The 22,418-nt window shown below is 34.2% G+C and overlaps 2 protein-coding genes across 3 annotated transcripts in view; both read right to left on the reverse strand.

Annotated features, from left to right (window-relative positions):
• Positions 1–3,490: 3,490 nt before the first annotated feature.
• LOC111692410 (RING finger protein 37-like) lies at positions 3,491–4,706 on the reverse strand. The gene is made up of 2 exons (XM_023456413.1): positions 4,675–4,706; positions 3,491–4,304 (listed from the first exon to the last, which is right to left on the reverse strand). Exons 1-2 carry the CDS (start codon positions 4,704–4,706, stop codon positions 3,542–3,544), a joined length of 795 nt encoding a protein of 264 aa, XP_023312181.1. The 3' UTR covers positions 3,491–3,541.
• A 35-nt stretch (positions 4,707–4,741) lies between these two features.
• The window catches only part of LOC108915606 (cysteine sulfinic acid decarboxylase), a 27,395-nt gene continuing 9,718 nt past the window's right edge, over positions 4,742–22,418 (reverse strand). Inside the window, exons 2-7 of one of the 2 annotated variants that reach the window (XM_023456414.1) lie at positions 20,474–20,702; positions 19,996–20,215; positions 17,514–17,590; positions 16,325–16,624; positions 5,902–6,093; positions 4,742–5,202 (exon numbers count right to left, since the gene is read on the reverse strand). In XM_023456414.1, coding sequence (XP_023312182.1) covers positions 5,023–5,202; positions 5,902–6,093; positions 16,325–16,624; positions 17,514–17,590; positions 19,996–20,215; positions 20,474–20,702 — 1,198 coding nt within the window. In that variant the 3' untranslated portion in view covers positions 4,742–5,022. Of the gene's footprint in view, positions 5,203–5,901; positions 6,094–16,324; positions 16,625–17,213; positions 17,591–19,995; positions 20,216–20,473; positions 20,703–22,418 lie in introns of both variants that reach the window. The other variant, XM_023456415.1, reaches the window with a different exon arrangement.

Here is a 22,418-nt window from a genome sequence, read left to right on the forward strand (position 1 = left end):
ATGAAACAAATTAATAACTAATGCAAGACATTAAAAACATATGGCTCGTCAAGGACCAAAAAAGCGGTTAAGGAAAATGCGGAAAGAAAAAAAAATTTTTTTTAGATTACCTGGTATTCCCGGAGAGCGACTTCTTCGAAGGTGCGCACCTGGTGCACCGGAACCTGGACTTAGAAATCGGCGCCATCGACAGAAAAATCAGTGTATATATATATCAGTAAATAAACAGTGAATTTTCAAACTTTTTCGAAGATCCACATCGTAGCACCAGAAATACCGCACAGCAAATAAATATTTCGCATCCTGTTGTGTGGCGGACAATTATGAGAATCTCAGTTGTACGTATCTTGTTGTTCCATGCAAGAAATCCTCAATTTACAGCGCAAATACTTGTTACAGAAGAAGCATGTTTCAGTCGAATTGCATGATGGAGCCCCCCAAAGGCGGATTGGCTATGCGGGAACTCGGGAGGTTTCCGCATAGCATGGGCCGCGGTCATTTTGGGCCGGTCCGCGCTGTAGAAGGATGAAAAATATTTTTGAAATAAAAATTTCAAAAAAAAATTGAAAAAAATATGAAACAAAAATTGAAAAAAAAAATTGAAAAACAAATATTGGAAAAAATTTTGAACAATAAATTCGAAAAAAAATCAAGGAAAAAAATTTGGAAAGAAATGAAAAAAAAGTATATATTACACACCTAGGGCAGTAAAATAAGAAATGTCGACTTCACCTTGGCCGACAATTACATGTCATCTGAGGCTTAGAAGCTTCAGTTTTTAACAAACTGTGTGAGAAATTGGTCATATATGAACCAGAAATAACTCCTCAAAAACTAAGAGATGAATTAACAAGTTTAGCACACCAGTGGAAAAAACTTGTACAAACTCCATTGGACGAGTATGAAACACGTCAATGTGATGAAAGTGAAAGTGAAGAAATAGACTAGGCGGTATCTGTTTTGGTTTGGATGAATTGTATATCCACAGAGATTTTTGGCTTTTTGGCTTTCAAATATCACTAAAAATGAACATTTTTCTATGCGCATAAAAAAACGTGGGCTTAACTTTTGGCGGCACAATATGTTAAAAAAAATCGAAAAATGTCATATTTTTCTTCCTATTTAATTATGTATATAGTAGTAGATTTTAGGCGAAAATGGAAGAGGAAAAAAATNCTTAGATTCCAACTTAAGATTCAGGGAGCAAGTTAAAAAAATGGCCCAACGAGCATACCTAGGATTGCGGCTTCTGTATCCCCATCGTAAATATCTAAACATAAATACTAAGAGAATGCTTTGTGAGACATTGATATTATCCCAGTTTTCATTTTGTGCCCCTGTATATGGACCTTGCCTAGATCTTGACAGCAGCAACCTCATCCAACGCGTTCAAAATGCGTGTATACGTTTTATTTTTGGTATTCGTAAATTTGATCATGTATCGCATAAGTTGCATGAACTTGGCTGGTTGGATATGTTCAAACGGAGAAAACTTTACTCACTTTGTTTCTTTCATAAACTTTTACTTACTAAGACTCCACCTTATCTATATAACAAAATTGTATTTCGCAGTGATGTGCATAATATTAATATTAGATCCAAAGGTTTACTCAGCCCTCCTCAACATAAAACGTCTTTTTTTGAGAGAGGTTTTAAATACAATATATACCGGTTGTACAACAGCGTCACACTCGGTGCAGGATATATTAGTTGTGCAAAGTTCAAAAAATTTGTTAGGACAATGTTATTTTCTTAGGTATGTTACTTATTTAACGCTACTATTGTTATTATTGTTGTAATTTATATGTTTACTGTGATGTAATACTGACTACGGTGCTTTATATATTAGATATGTGGTATTCAAGGGTTAAGTGGTAGAGCACAATTATTGTGAACTTCCCCTTGAGATTTCCAAAACTATGGATAACCTTTTTATTTTTGTGCTGAATGACTTTTATTTTTCTTTTGGAAATAAAGACATTATTATTATTATTATTATTATTAATCACATTTATAAAAATATTTGATAATAAATTTCATAAATAACATAGTATATTTTGTTTTAAGTATATTTTATCTAACGAGTTCTGCTATGAAATTTTACAAAATGTTGACAAGACCTTTATAACTGCAAGAATATTTCATAGACTGGCATATTAAGTTTAATATTTAAAAATTCAGTTACGTAACAATGTGTTTCTTTTAATCAGATTAAACCATATCTACTACTGACAAAATTTCAGTAAACTTGAGTTTTGTTAACATAATAATGACATCATGAGTGATGTAAAATTAATCAAAAAATATATATTTAACTTGATAATGAGGAAATAGTCATAGAAAAAATTATTACCCAGTGATAATTCAGATGTTTTAGAAGCCTCAGTAAGTAGTTCATCCACAGCCATATCTGAATCTGCATTCTTATTATCTCCAATAATTTTTGGGTGGATAGTTATATCTGAAATCATATATAAATTATAGGATCAATTTTATAAATGGAAAAAAAATTTATTAGAAATTAAATTGATCTAATATTGTTGTAAGATTAACTTTGTTTTTATGCAAAAGTAGTAAACGCTACTTAAGTTTTTAAACTAAAAATATGTATAATGCACTACAAGGCGTTTAATTGTCAAATATGAATTATAAGATTTAATAGGAGACAAAAATCAGCAAAATGGTCGATTCTTTTACCTGATAATACAACTATTTTTGTAGGAGGCTCATCTTCTGTTGCAAACTGTATATTTCGTTTCGTACTAGAACCTTCTAAGGTACGAAAAATAGTAGGATTTGCAGATGGTAGCAATCTATTCTTTAGGTGGTTTGTAAACATTCTATCTTCAAAATGTTGTGCACATATCTTATAATTATTATAAAGTTGTATTGGAGTCTTATCCTCCAAATCTTCACGATTGCAAGCTCTTAACCAGTACTTTGCTCTAAAAAATATCGTAAATATTTTAGTCATTGTTTCAATTTAACTTATTTATTTATTTAAATATAGTGTAAAATACGATCATTGGATTAAATGTTGTTTTAATATAACTACAACTTTGTAATAACATCTACCAGTATACTAGTTACATACCTTTCAACACTTTTAGGAAACCTAAATAAAATAATGTCTTTTGTTGTTGTTTTACTGAAACACCCACGAACAACACAAACTGTTCCACCTTTTCTACTCATGATATTATACAGAAATAAAAAAGTATTTATGCACGAATACAAGAAATACAATAACTGTTGACACACGCATCAAACATAAAATATTTTGAGGTTGAAGGAAATACCTACAAAATAATGGCGATTTTCGCACATGCGCACTCGAAAAAAAAATTGGCAGGAAGCGGAACTGTCGCTTCTGGTGTTATAATTCTGTGCTATTAGCTGCTGATAGCTACTATTCTTGCCAAATCGAAAGACCCTCTCACTAATAAAAATAAACAATTTGTACTTTTTTAGAACTTTTGTATTTGTCATTTTCAAACAAGAGAAAAATAGAAAATCAATTACAATAAATGCCTTTACAGCGTTACAAATGACATTTTCTGACATCGTTTTTCTTAAAAGACTTACCACAAATTAAACATTTTAAGTCTTTATAAATTATTAGGACACAAGTTCGACAATAAAAATGTTTGCATGGAATTTCATACATTGTTTCAGTTTCCACTTTACACCTTGAACACAAATTTTTGTCACTATTTTCACTTGAAAAATTAAGAAAACTGGGGCTTTGTTTTGTTTTTGAAATTAGTTCATCTAATTCGTCAACGTCAACAGTCTCCCTTTTCCTTTTATTGCAGCCATTTAAAGAATTCATAATCTGTCCACTTCCACCTAAAGTACGTTTTACATTAGCCAATTCTTCTCTGTGGGAGTTTTGTAGAAGAAACATGTCGATTCGACTCTTAAGAGCAACATTTAACACAGGTTTGAGGGTATTTGAAAATTTTACACCTGTAAATGGGTCACAAGGTTTCCTACCGAATGAAATTTCACTGTTTATATGCTTTTCTAGGGTAGTTTGATCTATAGTTTTACCGCTAGGTAGTGTCATTGGAATTGACATTATTTCATATGTCAAATCATCTTTAAAGTCTTCTGGAATTTTGAAGTCAATACATTCAGCATTTGTAATATTGCTAGTTGCATCTTGATTGGATTTTTGCATGATACGACTAATTGTATCTCTTGTTACAGCAGAACAAGTCCTTGAAGTTTTACCCCACACCTCTACCGAACTTAAACAAGGTACTGATTTTTCTGTACGAAAAATTATAATTTTTATAGTACTAGCATTAAGANAAATAACCGCAGTTTGATAACAAAATTACTAATAATAATGGCAAATAAGACAAATGTTGTTCAAATGAATGTGTAAACGCGAACGGCAATGTCAAAATTACCTTGTCTCGGAGCTTACTACTTTCGCCGCTTGGTGCGCTTGCATCTTAAAAATTATCGCGGATATTCCTAAGTTTAGAAATTTTAACAAGTATGCATCGTCGCGCCATCTATCAGCCACCTTAGGACCTATTCGCTAAATACATTCCCAAGAACCTTCTGTAGCGTAGCTATTTATTCTGTCATATTAGGCAAGGCCTATTTTGAAATAAAGACTAATAGAAAATCGCAGTGTTTTCAATACAATAGAATTCTTACGCTACGCTCAGTAAGAATCTAATAATTGGCATAAGGTTAATATAATATTTGCTAACAAGAAAAATGCTGTAGGTAAGTACTATATTATTTTATATCATTCAAATTCAAAATACAGATTTTTCTATAGTAATTGACACATTCTACTAATTTTAAATTATACAATTCAAAATGTCTCCCTTGCATGAAATATAACGGTAACTTCTGTTTGGAACTGTAAATTCATTAGGTTTTATAATTAAAACAAGTCTTACCGAATACTGTAAAATCCGAAATTTATAACCTAAACATTATTGCCACACCCATCTATGAATCTTCAACTAAATTATCAGGTATAAAACTGCAACTATTCTACTTGAAAAGTGCATCGCCTGTCTCAGCTATGTGGTCCAAAACGAAGTCAACGTCCTTCCTAGTCAAAGAAGAATTCTGCGCGACAAACCTGAAAAAGTTAGGGAGTTGCTTCAGGGGTTGGTAACCCAACATTAGAGAACCGTTCTCGACCATGAAGGCTCTGATCTTTGGCGCCACCTGTAAAAAAGAAATACGAGTTACGTTAGCTTATGGAAGCAGCAGAGAGCACTATACAATGAACTGAAGGAAGAGTGTCTGTTTTTCAGCAGCCCTGAAAGGTGTCGAAAGCGACTGGAGTATTGATTTACTGGCACTGGATGATTGCTAAACGTACAGCGTGTTCTGCTGTTCAAAGTATTTCAATAATGAATTGACATAGTAAATAATGCTTACATTACTTATGCATTAATAGACATCATAAATATAAAACTTTGTTCGATTAATTTAGTTTCACTATCAGTATAGTCACATATGTGAATAATAAATCTTATCTTATCTTATATTCGTAATATGAGTGTATCTCTAGATAAAGTATAATGCACTTATGCACAACACTTGACAAAAGGCAAAGAATAAAATTAACTAAACTGAATATTACTGATACCTACATTTTTTCTTTGTAGTTGGCGATATTCAGAAAGTTTAACCAAAATATATGCTTAATATTTTTAATACGTTCATCAAATAGGAGCTGGTAATTCATTTTTTCTGAAACAATTATATGAGAATGCCAATTGTCAGAGTTGCCAGTTGATGTATTACTCTACATTTTTAACGATCTGGGTACACAAAATGAAGGGGCGGGTAAGCAGAGTAAGGAATACTGGTAAGATAATGTTTGCAGTTAGATTTACTACATATTGCACTGCGGCCTACCTTGTTTAGCTCGACACTGTGCTCCAGAACATTCGCTTTCCCCCGGAGATACCTCGGCAAATACCAGAAGCAAACATTTATATACTGCCTTTTGGAGACCAACATGAATTCGTTCCGTTTATTTACTTGCTCTTCGAAATATTCCGCCAGGTCCATTAGGGCATCGACATGACTTGCAAAACCGGAGGACCCCTGGAACCGAAATAAGCTTTCAGACCTTATTTTCACTTTTCTGGAACATTGTTTGAGGCTCGTTTGCTTTCTTGTTGGAGGAAGTTTAAGCTAAAATCGAGGATGGTTCTGAGACTCGAAGTTATAGTGCCCCTTCCTTCGACGCAGGTAACTTAATAGATGAACATCAATTTTAGCTGTTTTCAAAATATACAGGGTGGTTCAGTCATTAATTATAAGGGAAGATAGAGAAAAATGAGTTGAATATGTATACGCAGTTAAAAAAATTAAAATGCACATTTACGCCGAAAAAAATTTTTTCGAATCCAAGTCAACTCAATGTCGACCTGAAGCGACGCTGCCAAATTTAAACGTTTTCCTAGTATTAGACATAAGTAAACGGTTGTATTGCCTATTTTAAAAGCTCTTGCTTTTTCTTGTTCACTTCAGCCAATAATAAACTTAAAATGATAAATTAACTCCCATATAAAAATGCGTATACAATTGTGACGTTTTTGTCACTTTAACAGCAATAAAAAGAGGTGTATAGCTTTTTATCATCCATAAAAATTTCTGTTCCTCTAAACTAAACTATACTTAGTAGGCGTATGGTAGTCCCAAATGTTTCTTGTCACTACAATATACTACAAGTATTGTTGAAAGTGTGAGTATAAAATATACATGAATCGTTTTGGAAAAATTTCAACTGAACAAATTAGAAAAAACAGAAAAATCAATTCCATAATGCACAAAAAACACTAAACCGACGATATGGAGACCATTTATGGAAATATGGAGTTCGAAATAACTCCATTAGAAAATATATTAAAGATTTGGACATATAATATAAAAAAGAAAACTGTTGAAGTTTACAAAGAATATGGAGTTAAAACAATCTGGAATTCAACTGCAAAGATGATTCAAGAAAAATATTTCATTAAATATAACATTTTTGATCCTTTTACCGACATAACTTTTAAAGAAGTTCGTGATGCAAGAAACAGTAAGAGAAAGGAATCACAAACTATTCCAGAGAAATGAAAGGTAAATTCATAAGGAAAATATACTAAGAGTGGCAAAATTATTGAATATAAATGAACCAGAGGGAAAAGATTATTTCATATAAATTCTTATGAATTGGCTTGGAGGGGAAGAGAGGCTACAAACTGTAAAATTTACCATTTTAAAAGTGAAAAAAATCAAGATGGAACCCGAATAGGAAGAATCGAATACAATTCAATATTTTCAAAGACAGCACAAGGCGGATCGAAAAAATTGACAAACAGCAAATAGATGACAAAAGATAAGAACGATAAAAGTTTTGTCCCGTTACAGTATTAAAATTACTCTTAGAAAAGAGAAACGAAAACATAACATCCGATCGATTTTTTTTAACTCCAAATCCCTTTTGGACAAACACACATTCTAAGGATTGGTATAAAAATGTTCCACTAGGAATTAATACTATCTACATGGACAAAAGAGTCTGCAGCTAAAATTGGACTGGACATCACAAATGATAAAATTACCAACCATTCAAACCGTGCCAGTACAGTTTCTCACTTAACCAAAGCAGGGATAAGTAACCAACAGCTGGTGAAGATAACTGGACATTCATTGTCATCATCCATTAAACCCTACCTTCAAATTGACGCTGAACGTCACGAAACACTTATTAGTAACTTACGAACCTCGGATAGAATAAGTCAAAAGGAATATTCAACATGTATGGAAACAAGTCGAGAAAATATTGAAATCGGTACAACAAACCAAAAAATTTATAATAACTGAGTATGGAATAACTGTAATGATAGTTATTCGTTCACATAAAATAAATAAGATATTTATTTTTGTTGTTCATTCACATATTTGACCGTTATTTTATCTTGCCAAAAAAGCGAGCTTTTCATTTCATAGATTTTCTTTTTAACTCAAAATTTAGCCAATCAGTTATTTTGCTCGTAAATAAAATTCGACAAATTCGCTCGACCTTCGATCTCACGATATTTCGTTATAAAGAGAAATTTATCCGATAAAAATAAAGACTCTTGTGATTTTACTCTTGATAAAATATGTAATGAATGATACAAGTAATTATTTTTTAGTACCTATACAACTAACATATTAAATTGCTCACCAAGGAGATATGAGCATATCTTGGCAAAAAACAGTTTTTTTAACATGCTAATATTCATTTTCCAAGCAGTGACGGCTGGTGAGATTTCAGGTCTGACATATCTCAATAACCAGACATAGGACATAGAGAACTTTTGCAGAAGGAGACCGATTTCACAATTTGCGAAAACAAATTGAAAAAACTATGTTGCGGTATCAAAGACTCGGTATCACGAAGATGTTGAAAAACTCGCACGAAAGTTCTCGGATTCGGAAAATATTGTCTATGAGGGAAACCCCTTCGATATTCTGCTACATATAAAACCACCATTTCTACATATTCAAAATTAGCAAAACTTGCCATTACGACCGACACGCGAGATAATCCACAATAACCTGCGGGCTGTACTGCGTTCTGCATACTTTCAACATATCTTCTTTCCATATACAGGGTGTTCCACCTAAGAGGGATAGTTCTGTAACTCTCTAACTGTAAAATTTATAATAAAATAGTTTTAATAAAAGTTGCCTGGAATCATGTTGGCCATGTAAAGAAAATATGTTTAGCTTTACAGGGTGTTCCATTTCGCGTGGGCGCTACATAAATTTGTTATTTTAAATGGAACGCCCTGTATATTATTGCAAATTTTAATTCCTTGGTTAATATTAGGTAGAGTTTATTCAATGTTCCTAGTGTTTAAAACTTACCGTTTTCGAGATATTCAGTTGTTTTTGAAAAAAATCACAATTTCAGTTCTCTAAATGAGGCTAGATAGCATCTAAACCGTAAGAGTTAGAAACCTGCAGCTTTTACAGTTCGTTTTGACATAAATTACTCTGTCTTGTTATCTGTGATCAAAACGTGTGCCTTATTCAGACTCGGAAATACTGAAATTTACATTTAATAATCTTACGAATTCAAAAACTTTATTTTTCAAATGGAATGACTCAAATTAATTGTCATAGGTAAATGCAAAATTGAATGTCCTGTTGACTAGTATAAGGTTGTCCATACAGTTTTCCAGAAAAATCAGGTTATTTTCTAAAGTCCGAAAAAGTAGTTATGTAACTGCGTCAAGAAGGCCTTGCAAAACCATTTTTCTCTCACATTTTATCAGACCTGAGACTGACAGTGCCAATATTTACTGACATGTTTAAAAAGTGGTTTGACAAACAAAAGTAAACCACTAACAACAATTAAAGCAAAACGCAAAACGAAACAAACTGAAACTCGGAACACAACAAGGAGAAGAATACTTATGTTGATTTACATCAATTGCTCCTCCATTTTGATTAATACACAAACGAATTTGGTTTTTAAAAGACTGTTCAACATTGGTCAGCATGTCTGGCGTAATTTATTGAAATGCTACTGTAATGCGCTGCCACATATCTTCCGAGGTAGTTGGTGCTGTAACGTAAACTTTGCTTTTTATAAATCCCCATAAAAAGAAGTCGCAACTTGTCATATCTGGACACCTTGAAGGCCAACTCACTGGTCCACAGCGCCCAATCCACTTTTGGGAAAAGTTTCGTCTAAAAACTGACGAACTTCAGGCACAGCATATAAAACAATCAGCAGTCTAGGTTTCGGGCGGCATCTTTGATCTATTGAAATTTAGTGTGTGACGTCACCAACAGCCATTTGAGGCTACAGAACAGGGCCTGATTAGGGATATTTGCAATTTTTACTCTCCTCGTTCAGGACTGTTATTATCGATATTTATATAAACATATTTTCTAAAAATGTATAAGCCGCTTAACAAACACACAATTAAGGAAAAGTAATTACATACGACCGTTTAAATTTTTGAAATAATTTGATACGGTTTTCTTTTTTAACTAACTAACTACCTACCTTTTTAACATTATCATTTTTAATGTACCTACCTAGATAGGTATACCCACTAATAGTTATTTCATTTACTTTTGTTGCGACAGAGAAGATAAATAATTTAAAAAAGCATATTACATTGTAGGTAGGTAGATAGGTATAGGTACATATTATAAAATATAGAAAAATAATATTTCCATTTAAATTTTATAGTTTCTAATATATCTACCAACCTACTGATGGTCACATTCATATTTCTACTGGACTAAAAGTAAAAACTAAATGCTGCTTCCTACAACAGTCATTTAGAACAATTTATGCGGATCCCTAATATGATTCATATTTTATGGTTCTTTTAATGGTTGTTAGTGTTAATAACGGTTCTGGAATTTAAAGATGCCGTTATTTACTAGGGCTGCCCATACGAATAGGACAAGTTTTATACATAAATATCAAATACTTTCATGTTGAAATAAGTATCGCAGAACACATGCCACATTATTAGAGAATTTTGGTTATTTTAAGTTTGTTAATCGGAATGAAACTTGTCGGGAAAAAAGGAGTTAAATAACGTACATAATAACATTTGTTATTTATTTATCCAAATCCAAATATACAACTCAGCATTGTCACAGCATATACATAATTGGTATGTACGTAGATAAAAGATAGCAATAAATACACACAAATGCCCACAAAATATAATTTAGCCAGGGCATAGTAATAATAACAAAGAATAAAAAAAATAAATACATAAAATAAAAAACCAGCATAAAAAATATTTAGCATACTTTAAATAACAATGCAAAGATAAAACATTACTTTTACAGATTTCGCCATATTATAAGTTTGTTTTTATTAATATTTTTAAAATGTCTATTAATGTTCAAGGTATAATAAATTCTTACTCTTATGTACCGTATGTATGTTATGCACAAAAATGCAAGTTTGACTTGCTTGAACAGAGAGTAGATACATTATAATAAAATATACATACCAACAACACAAAATTCAGCACACACAGAATATACCTATAAGAGTTTAATAGTCTAAAGTTTCAATACGCAGAACAAATCAGAGTTTAATAGTAACACACACATGCAATTAATAGTTTTAAACACACTGAATCAGAAAAGGTTTAATGATAATAACACATAAAAAATCACTCGCCGACTCTGAACACAGTGAACATCAAATGGTAAGACTGACCACGCCACTGCCGTTTCTGACAAGTTCTAGCCTCAATTGGCGGCCTGCGCGAGGGGATGCTAGAGCTAGGTATTGTGAGGTGGAGCATCATCATGTTGCATCCACATTCTTCGAAGTGTAGCTAAATGACTGTCGCCTAACAAATCTTCTAGAGCGTTTGTTAAAAAGTTTAAATAAACTGCTCCAGTTAAATGCTGGTCAAAAAATAACATGGGTTCCCAAAATTGCTCCCCACACGTTCAAAGACCATCGTTGGCTATGACTTGTACGGAATTGGGAGGATTTATTGTGTCATAATAATGGCAATTATGACTCTTAACAAAACCATTTTTATGACAAGTAGCCTCATCGGAGAACATGACCCATTTAAAAAAATCATTAACTTGATTTAACATCTCAAGTGCCCACTGACAAAACTCTCTTTGCTGAACTCGTCTACTTTTAATAACTCTTCTTTTAATTGGATGCGTTAAAGATGTGCTGTGCTTTACTTTTGTAAAATCCTATGTATTGATATTGTACTAACACAATTTCAAAGCCTTCTTGACGCTGTTTCATAGCTACTTTTTCGGACTTTAAAAAGGAACCTTATTTTTCTGGAAAACGATTAGAGATAAGTATGAATAACCTTATATCGGTCGAAAGGGCATTCAATTTTGCATTCACCCATGACAATTTATATAGGTCATTCCATTTGAACAAAAAAAAAAGTTTTTCAACTCGTAAAATTATTAAATGTAGGTCTCAGTATTTCCGAGTCTGAATAAGGTACAAGTTTTGCTCACATATGACAAGATCCAGTAATTTATGTCAAAACGAACTGTGAAAACTGTAGATTTCTAACTCTTACTGTTTAAACGCTATCTAGCCTCATTTAGAGAGCGGAAATCGTGATTTTTTCAAAAACAACTGATTATCTCGAAAACGGTAAATTTTGAACATCATGTACATTGAATAAGCTCTACCTAATATTAACCAAAGAATTCAAAAAAATAATAAAATACAGGTTGTTCCATTTAAAGTAACAAAGTTATGTAGCACCCATGCGAAAAGGGTAAAGCTAAAAATATATTCTTTACATGGCCCCACATGGTTCCAGCCAACTTTTATTAACACCATTTTTTATAAATTTAACAGTTACGCAGGGGTCGGCAAGTAATTTTAGGTGGAGTCCGGATACTTTTAAAAATTTTTAACGAGGTCCAAAAAAAAAATTCATATTTGTTACAAATTTTCATTTGAACTCAAATTTAATCTGCTTACTAACCATTAAGAACTCAAATCACTCACACAATTGTAAAATACTAGAAAAAATGGTAAGATTGGCACTCAAACGTAAAAAAAACATTTTTTAAATAATTTGAGTATTTATACTTTCAAAAAATTTTTGGCGGTCCAGTATTTTACCTTCCGCGGTCCGGACCTGGACCGCGGTCCGCCAGTTGCCGACCCTTGAGTTACAGAGTTACAGAAGAAGTCCTCTTAGGTGGAACACCCTGCATATGACGTGACCTCCAAATTCGCAGGAATACGATGCGGATGATGTGATTAAAGCGGAGTTGACACTGGTAGTGAACCACGAACGTGGCTCACGCTTATAATAATTCGTGAAATACGCTTGCTTGCGATCGTTTCGTGAAGGCATCGTGTAGTGTTTACACTGGCCACTGGAGTTTTCTGTTCAGTCGTACAAATGGCTTCATTTGTGCTGGAAGCTACAGTCGCAACGTGCGAAATAATAGCCGCCGAAATTATAAAAAATTGTATGTTGAGAAATAAAAGAACGAAAACAAGAAAGAAGAGGAGATGGTGGACTAGGCAGTGGATTTTAAATAGACATATTACTGGAGCCTCGGCATTAATTCAAAATGAACTTTGTTTAACATATTCAGAAGATATTAAAAAATTATTACGGATGTCCGAGGACCATTTTAATTATCTCTTGGAACGTATATCTAATCGCATACAAAAATCCGACACCCATCTAAGAGAAGCTATTCCTGCCCAAACGAAACTTGAAATAACTCTTCGCTATTTGGCTACCGGCGACAGCTTCAAAAGCCTGGAATTTTTGTTTAAAGTTCCAAAAAGCACAATAAGTAAATTTTTGCCAGACGTCTTGGATAACATATATACCTGTCTGCAAGAATGGATAGAGGTAAGTCACAAAATCAATTAGTTTCATCAGTAACGAACTGCGTAATATATTAAATAAATAAAAAATTTGTATGTAATGTAACAGATATATTAAAGTGTAATGAAATGATTAACAGGTTGTGTGTATTAAACTAAATACTTATTCTAATTGGAAAGTTGGGAAAACTCTTTAAAATATATTAAAGCCTTGTTAGTAAATAGTCAAAATCTTCCATAGACCGTGAACAGCTGGGTAGAGGGCTAGCAGGCGTAAAAGATGTAGATGCATTCGTATCTGATGAAAGTAGCCTTCCTGGGTAATCTGAGCAGCTATAATCCTCTGTAGTAGATGTCATTGATAGTGATGGTGGCGGCATTTGTGCTTCAAACAAAAGAGAAATTATGTCTTATTGCAAGAAAAGACTTTTCCGGGGAGAAACGTTTCTTAGCATCAACACAATATATTTTCCAAAATGATCCAAATGGTCTTCACGATTTTGGTTTGCCAAACTTGCGTGGGCTCTACTTGATATTTCCTCAAGTTTTTCTAAAGCCTTATAGATGTTTGCGTTAGTTGATGGTGTAACGTTGTTTGGAGTTGCTTTAGATTTTTTTGTTTTATTATTCTCATTTGTCAACTTGTTCGGAGGTTGTCGCTTTTTCCTTTATTTACCTGGGTTTCAGATTCCAACGTTTGTGACGTGATATTTCTAGACGAAAGCACCATGATGTCATCATGTACTGAAGTGGATGCCAGCATGTCTTGGGGTATGTCTTGGAGAATGCCTTGGGTTTGAGTATCTTGAGTGTCTACAATTTGTATATCGTCTTGCGTGTCCTGTGTATTCTGTGTTTTCTGAGTATATTGTATGTCCAGTGTGTCCTGTGACTGCGTATCATTCTGTAAATCAAAAATACACTTACATCAATTAATTAAAATACGAATAGATATATTTGTAATTGTTTTTTGTTTGTTTTTTTTTAGGTCCCTAACACAATCGAAAAGTGGCAACAAATAGTAAACGGGTTTTGCACTAAATGGAACTTTCCCAACTGTATAGGGGCGATAGATGGTAAACATATAGTTATCAAAGCACCACAAAACAGCGGCTCTGACTATTTCAACTATAAAAAGGATAACAGTATTATTTTACTAGCGCTGGTGGACCATGATTACTGTTTTACATATTATATCGATGTTGGTGCAAAAGGAAGAGCTTCAGATGGCGGGGTTTGTCAACATTGTTCTTTGCGGCATGTTATTGAGACCCGGGATCTGAATATTGCTTTAAACGGAATAATAGTCGGCGATGATGCATTTCCACTGAAGACTTTTCTTTTGAAACCTTACAGCAGGAGACAACTAACACGCAAAGAAAAAATTTTCAACTATAGACTGTCTCGAGCTCGACGTATATCTGAAAACGCCTTTGGTATTTTAGTAAGCAAATTTCGCGTATTTGAAAAACCAATTCCGTTAAGTCCTGAAAAAGTTGATTAAGTGGTACTAGCATGTTGTGGCTTACATAACTGGTTGCGCAAAACAGGCACTACCTATGTACCATTTGGTCTTATCGATTATGAAGATATGAATCATATAAGCCAGCCGGGATCATGGAGAGATTGTACAAGTGATGGTCTTGTAAATATTCAGCTATTAACAGGTGATAGAAATCCTATCAGAGTTGCATCACAAAAACGAGATAATTACTGTAAATATTTTAATGGTAAAGGTGCTGGTTCCATGGCAATGGCGGATTATAGATTAAAGGAAATAAATGGACATTATACTCTACTCTATTCTGTTATTAAAATGAATTTTTAAAACAATAAATATACTTACCAAATTCGAATGAGTTTTTCTTGATTTTACGTGTGGCTTTAGGAACCTATCCATTGTCGTAAACCACACAACTTTTGGAATATAAACATCGTCGGTAGAGCAACCAGATTTATAGCTTTCATTAATTTTTTTTAACTTCTTGTAGGTATGAACTACGCAAGTTTTTAAATTTCACAAATACATGTTTTGCAGTGAAGTTTTCAATGTTAAGCTGAGCAGCAATTCTTTCGGCAGCAGCATTTTTTGCATCCTTGTTGTGATATTTGGGATCTGTAGGATTGCATAATAAAGGCTCATTTTCATACAATTCCACAAATGTAATTTTGTCGCGATCGTTCATTTTCAAAATAGATACATTTGCGACACTCATTTTTGGAGTTACGAGCTACCAACAAACAAACTATCTGCAGTGACGATGCAATTTTAACTAATTTAATATTAAAGGAAGCGGGAAATATTAAACACGTTTAATATCAGTCGTGGCGTGGCGTAAACAGGAAAACAGGTCGTGAAACAGTCGTGGGCCACGAAAATCTGTTTACACTAGTAGTGAAACAAGCGTGAAGTACGAAAGCGTGAGCCACATTCGTGGTTCACTACCAGTGTCAACCCGCCTTAACGGTGGTAATTTGGAATATTTTATTATTATTTATGTGGTTCTAACGTGGCAACGCTGTTTCCCTTCAATATTCGAACGCTTGGTTAATGGGTAATTTGCTTATCTTTTGAAAGGTCGAGAAAAAAATATTGTTTTCGATTTTTTTGTCTTTATTAGGCCATCCGAGTACGTGGTTAAAACTAATGACTGAGTCACTTTCGGTATATAGAACGGGCGGCGCCAGTATAATTGTCGTAAGTTTGTTCGTGAACAGAGAGTTTTTCACAACATAGGGCCTAAATATATTCGTTTTTGGGAAAAATTAATGTCTAAACAATAATAACACTCTTACTTCTTCTTTGGAATGAACAGACTTATGACAAATGTCTTTTAAGACTCACACAAAACAACCCTTATCAATTGTTTTTTGATGCTGAATATAATAAAATAAAGACATATTATTTAATTAGAAGACAAGAAATATTATTTAATTAAGGGGTAGGTGAAGATCACCTACCTTGGCTTTCCACATAAACCAAAACTTGAAGACGTCGCACTTCCTCCCACACTGCAAGTACTTGTCCCCCACGTCGTACGTCTTATCGTAATGCTTATCCTTCTGGAACAAATACTCGGCACCCCTTGAGAAGCATTTGTGCAGGATCCCCTTGTCTCTGATCAGCAGCATCGAGCACTGCTGTGGAACGGCCAACAACTTGTGCACGTTAATGACTACGGAGTTGGCCCGTTCTATGCCATTGAGCTTGGAACGGTGTTTTTGGGAGAAAATGAGACTGCCGCCCCATGCCGCGTCTATATGCAGCCACATGCTGTGCTTCTTGCTGACGTCGGCTANGTACGAAAGCGTGAGCCACGTTCGTGGTTCACTACCAGTGTCAACCCGCCTTAACGGTGGTAATTTGGAATATTTTATTATTATTTATGTGATTCTAACGTGGCAACGCTGTTTCCCTTCAATATTCGAACGCTTGGTTAATGGGTAATTTGCTTATCTTTTGAAAGGTCGAGAAAAAAATATTGTTTTCGATTTTTTTGTCTTTATTAGGCCATCCGAGTACGTGGTTAAAACTAATGACTGAGTCACTTTCGGTATATAGAACGGGCGGCGCCAGTATAATTGTCGTAAGTTTGTTCGTGAACAGAGAGTTTTTCACAACATAGGGCCTAAATATATTCGTTTTTGGGAAAAATTAATGTCTAAACAATAATAACACTCTTACTTCTTCTTTGGAATGAACAGACTTATGACAAATGTCTTTTAAGACTCACACAAAACAACACTTATCAATAGTTTTTTGATGCTGAATATAATAAAATAAAGACATATTATTTAATTAGAAGACAAGAAATATTATTTAATTAAGGGGTAGGTGAAGATCACCTACCTTGGCTTTCCACATAAACCAAAACTTGAAGACGTCGCACTTCCTCCCACACTGCAAGTACTTGTCCCCCACGTCGTACGTCTTATCGTAATGCTTATCCTTCTGGAACAAATACTCGGCACCCCTTGAGAAGCATTTGTGCAGGATCCCCTTGTCTCTGATCAGCAGCATCGAGCACTGCTGTGGAACGGCCAACAACTTGTGCACGTTAATGACTACGGAGTTGGCCCGTTCTATGCCATTGAGCTTGGAACGGTGTTTTTGGGAGAAAATGAGACTGCCGCCCCATGCCGCGTCTATATGCAGCCACATGCTGTGCTTCTTGCTGACGTCGGCTATTTGGTTGATAGGGTCGAAGGCACCTTTTACCGTCGTCCCTTGAGAGAAATTTGAGATTTTTTAAAGTGTTTAAAATGCTTTTAGATGAGCTGAATTAGTTAGGATGTACAGAGCGTTCATAAATGATTACAAGCCATGAGACCGTGGAGAATAGACAAAATTTCTGCACAAAAATATTTAGCATTTATAGTCTGTTTAGAAATGAAAGAGAGTAATAAAAGCTCATTAGGTATGCAAATCGTTAATAAATGTAGTACTGGTGCTTATATTCAATATTTTTATATTATGTATAATCGGTATAGATGAGGTGTACTTTTAAAAAAACTTTGTGTGACCGGGTTGTACTAAATTGTAGCAGGTAGCTAAAATTTAATCCCCGACAATCCGTCTTTGTCTATGCCGCTTCAATTTCTCGGTCCATTTCTCTTATAAGTAAACAATATAAAAACAGCATTTCAAAACATGAGGCTACTTTAAGCATCATAACCGGGTTAAGAGGGTTTTTAGTAATTCAAATAAAATTATTCAATATTATTATCAAAATATTTATTTAAATTTAATGAATAGACTTTTATTCCACACAAAAATATATGTATTTTGAAAATTCAAATTATGGTGAGTAAATGTAGTGTTGTATAAATGTACAATAAAGAAAATAAAAAAGTAGGTATATTAAAATTCATCCTCTGAATATTCTGATGAATTATCTTCGTCTCCTAGATTGATAACGATAGGTTCCACAGTAACGTCAATTAAATTATCGAGTTCCCACATTTTCTCCTCTTCTTTTTGTACATGATGTATACATCTTTGCCAGTTATCTGCAGTTACTCGTTCCAAGGAATTTTTTAACAAAATTTTCACGTCACTTAATTTAAACGTCGTATTATTTCGCGCTACATCTCCTTTTACCTGCGCCCAGACTAATTCGATTGGGTTAAGTTCACAGTGATAAGGTGGTAACCGTAGTACCGTTATTTGGCGATTTGTTGCCATTTCATCGATAACATATTTTTTCTGATCTTTATTAAGATTGACAAGTGTCAAAAGTTCCTTTTTCACCATATTTGTTTCAAAAGAAATGTTTTTTCCGGATAACCATTGAATTATATCGGCTTTCCTCCAAGCAGTCGTAGGCGTCCGCTCGGTCTGCCGTGAATGGTAACTGGCATTATCCATGACAATTACAGACCCCGGAGGAATAAGATCCAACATCTGTGTAAAATACTCTTCGAAAACATCTGCGTTCATGTCTTCGTGATAGTCACCTGTATTTTTAGATTCAAATAAAAGTAAACCGCCATCTACAAAACCACTGGCACTACCTATATGTGTCACTATTAATCTTCGCCCTTTACCTGAAGGTGCCTTGAACCCTGTTGAAAGTCCATCCAAAAATGCTTGTCGAAAACTTTTTACATTTTTATCTTGCCATACTTTTGTTACAGTATATCCCTCGTTGACCCAAGTTTCGTCTAGATAATAAATATTCCTCCCTTCGTCACGGAATTTTCTAATTGATCTTAAGTAGGATCTTCGCCAACAAATAATTTCATCTTTATCGATAAGAACTGACTTCCTGTTCTGCTTTTCCCAGCAAAAATTCAACTCTCGTAAGACGGCCCATAATTTGCTTCTACTGATTTTTGGCAAATCGTTGTCCTCTGAAAGTTCACTTAAAATTTTGTTTAGCGTTGGTATTTCTTTTTTAAAATAAAATGAGTGTACTTTTCTGCGAATGACATTTTTGAAGAAATCATCTATAACGACTTTTGACCTCCCTGTAGATGATTTTGGGGGATTTACAGTATCTTGTTCATTTTTTGTTTCCTTTAAAAGTCTGTAGATAGTCGATTTTCCAATCCCTGTCATTTTGGAACACTTTTCCACGATGTCGTCAACACTGTTGGTAGGATTTTGGTGTTTCAATGCATTAAATACATTTAATATAATAATCTTCTCATTCTGAGACAGCGCACATCTTTTCACGCGTTTAGCAGGTACGTAATCTGATAAGCTCGACATTTTACCCAAACAATATTATATCCACTGGCACAATAGTCACTAAACACAAGTCGAATTTTACTCTACTGCACTAGCACGTCTTCGTATATTCAGCTCTAAGACTGGATTGATCTGTCACAGTACACTGGCTCCTGCCCTATGATGTATCCAGTAAAATATACTAATGTACACCCATTACCTGTTAGCATTAGTGTTACCCGATAATTACCTGAAACGAAATATTACCACGCCCATGGCCGGTTCTTATCTCGGGGTTTTATTACCCTCTTTCATTTCCAAACAGACTACAGTAGTAGGTATTTATTTAGTACAGAAGTAATTTTTGTCCTGCTGTCTTTATTCTTGATCTACACATCGCGCGGAAGAGATAGTCGTTAAAATTAAGATTAGAGAAGCACTATGGAATCTAATAACATACCAAATGTAGCTACTACTACTAGAGGAACTGCTCCTTCTTCTATTTGTTGCTCTATCTTCTTTTCTAAATCTTCAACGATCATTTCACCCATGTCATTTGTTCGGATAGAAAAAACGTTATCTTCTCCTATTCCCAGAAATGATGCGTACTTATATACAGAGTAGTGGCATTCTTCTGATGCGAAGATAGCTTGTCTTGGGATATGATTGGAGCCTTTTTTCTAAAAAATATAGTAATTATTTTAACCCACTTTCTATTGGCTAGAATCGGCCAAGGAAGGACATTTGTATCTTTATAATATCAAAGTCAAGATGAAGATATTTCTGGAAAATGTAAATTGCATTGGATAGTGCTGTCCTAGACCACGTTTTTAATTATGAAGAGATTGCAAGAATTTTAAATTCATTATTCAATTAAACGTATTTTTTAATTAATTCAGTTCTTTTTAAATATTCATTACCCATCCATAATTTCTTACCTTAACATCTGGATAACGTTCAAACCTGGCCAAGTTAATAGCTGTCCCATTACCATAAGATCCTCCGGGGCAAAACAATCCGTCTCCCCAATCTGGCCCTATCATCCGGCAAACCTCCTGCATGACATGATTCTCCATAAGGGTGAAAACGGGAGCAATGTCGTAGGTGAATACACAGGCATTGAGTGAGTCAGTCAGCCACTGGCCTGTCAATCCGTAGGGGTCCAATCTAAGGAAAAATCCTCTGATAATAATCGAATACAAATAGTGGGGTATTAACTTCGTGGGTTAGAGCGGAATTTGTTGAGCTGCCAATGGATATTTTCTTAATTTTCTCATGAATGAATTTTAAATTCGTAACTAAACGAATACGTATTAAAATAAAGCAATCTGCTTCCATATCATTCATACACCGTATATACTTTCAAGCATCTGAAAAAATATGAAAATGGTGAAAGAAAACGTAACTATTAAAGCATCTTAACTTAAATTTATGACACTATTTATTATTTTTGGTATAGTCGTAGATATAACGTTCTTCTACTTTTCTTTCGTCTTCTTCATCTCTAAAACGACAATTGCTTCAGAGTCATCAGTTTCAGTAATGAGTAGGGCCATATGTTTCTTTGAAAATGAAATAGCTGTAGAAATGAAAACAACCTGAAAGGGCTTTTGATCCGATCAAACACCTGTAATAGCCGGTACTTCTGCTCCGATTGACCTCACCAACCGTAAAGTTCATCACGCGATTGAATTCAACGTATAGTACTTCCGAAGTCAGTTGAACATGTATAAAAACGCCTAGCATTAAAATTTAATGAGTTTCAGTGTCGTACGAGCCACGCGATCCGGATTTTGCGCATGTCTCCAATCGCGCCGTCGCAGCAGCCCAGAAAGCGCTCCGATCGTCGAACTACACGAGAGCCGATGTCAGGAGAGACCGACAAGCAGCCACAACCACCGAGAACCTCCTGCGCGAAAAGCAAAAATTTCGTCTGCGTTTCAGATGCCAATGCTACAAGCTCGCCCGAGAAACATCATATTTCGCGTCTGTTTCCAAGCCACCGACTAGTACAAGCTAGCGGGACAATATTATTTCTTCACCTATTTCAATTGTTTATGTATATTCCAGGTATCTTAAGCTATTTTAAGAAAAAAGAAAGTTGAAAAATGTATAATGTATGTGTATTAATCGAAATATGTAGTTGCAAGACGGAAGTGGTTTACTAATGTGTCTCATTTGTTCACTATTGTCGCTAATTGTTCTTTAATTAGCTACGTCTACCTACTCATTATGTGTGTAAAGCACAATCATGTTTGTTTACAAAGAAATTTCTAGGAAAAAAATAAAAGTCATAATGATAGTACCCACATTTATTAATTTACAAAATATTATTTCTTTTAAAATAAATTAGTACAATAACAGTATCTATACCCCGCGGACGAAATTATAGAGAGTGACTCATCGCTAGCTTTTGGACTAGTAAGGGGGATGAAGCGTGCCAGGAACGAAAATCCATTGGCGTGTCTGCGTAAAAGGCAACAAGATACAGAAAATATTGAAAAAAGATAATAAAACATAACATCTAATATTTTTTTACTGTTTGCTATAACCGGCACTTTGATCCATTTTAATTATTACAGCATTTTAAAACATCCCAGGTGTGTTTTTTTAAATTTATAAATTTATTATAGCCATGGAATTAACCCCTCGTCTACGCTTATGCTATGACGTTTCTCAGGACGGGTAAATCATGTCCGTTTACACCCACTAAAAAAGCATTTCCCTATTCCCTACCAAGTGCAAAAGACACAGATAGAATATAGATCGACGTTCAGTGTAACTCAGTCTATAGACGATTATAGATTCTATCGATGTGCATAGCGAGCGGCATAAAGATAAATAATATTGAACCGTATAAAAATCATTTTATATTTTATACGC

The sequence above is a fragment of the Anoplophora glabripennis genome, unplaced genomic scaffold (genome assembly GCF_000390285.2).
Source record: "Anoplophora glabripennis isolate ALB-LARVAE unplaced genomic scaffold, Agla_2.0 scaffold1477, whole genome shotgun sequence".
In the NCBI taxonomy this organism is placed as follows: Eukaryota; Metazoa; Arthropoda; class Insecta; order Coleoptera; family Cerambycidae; genus Anoplophora; species Anoplophora glabripennis.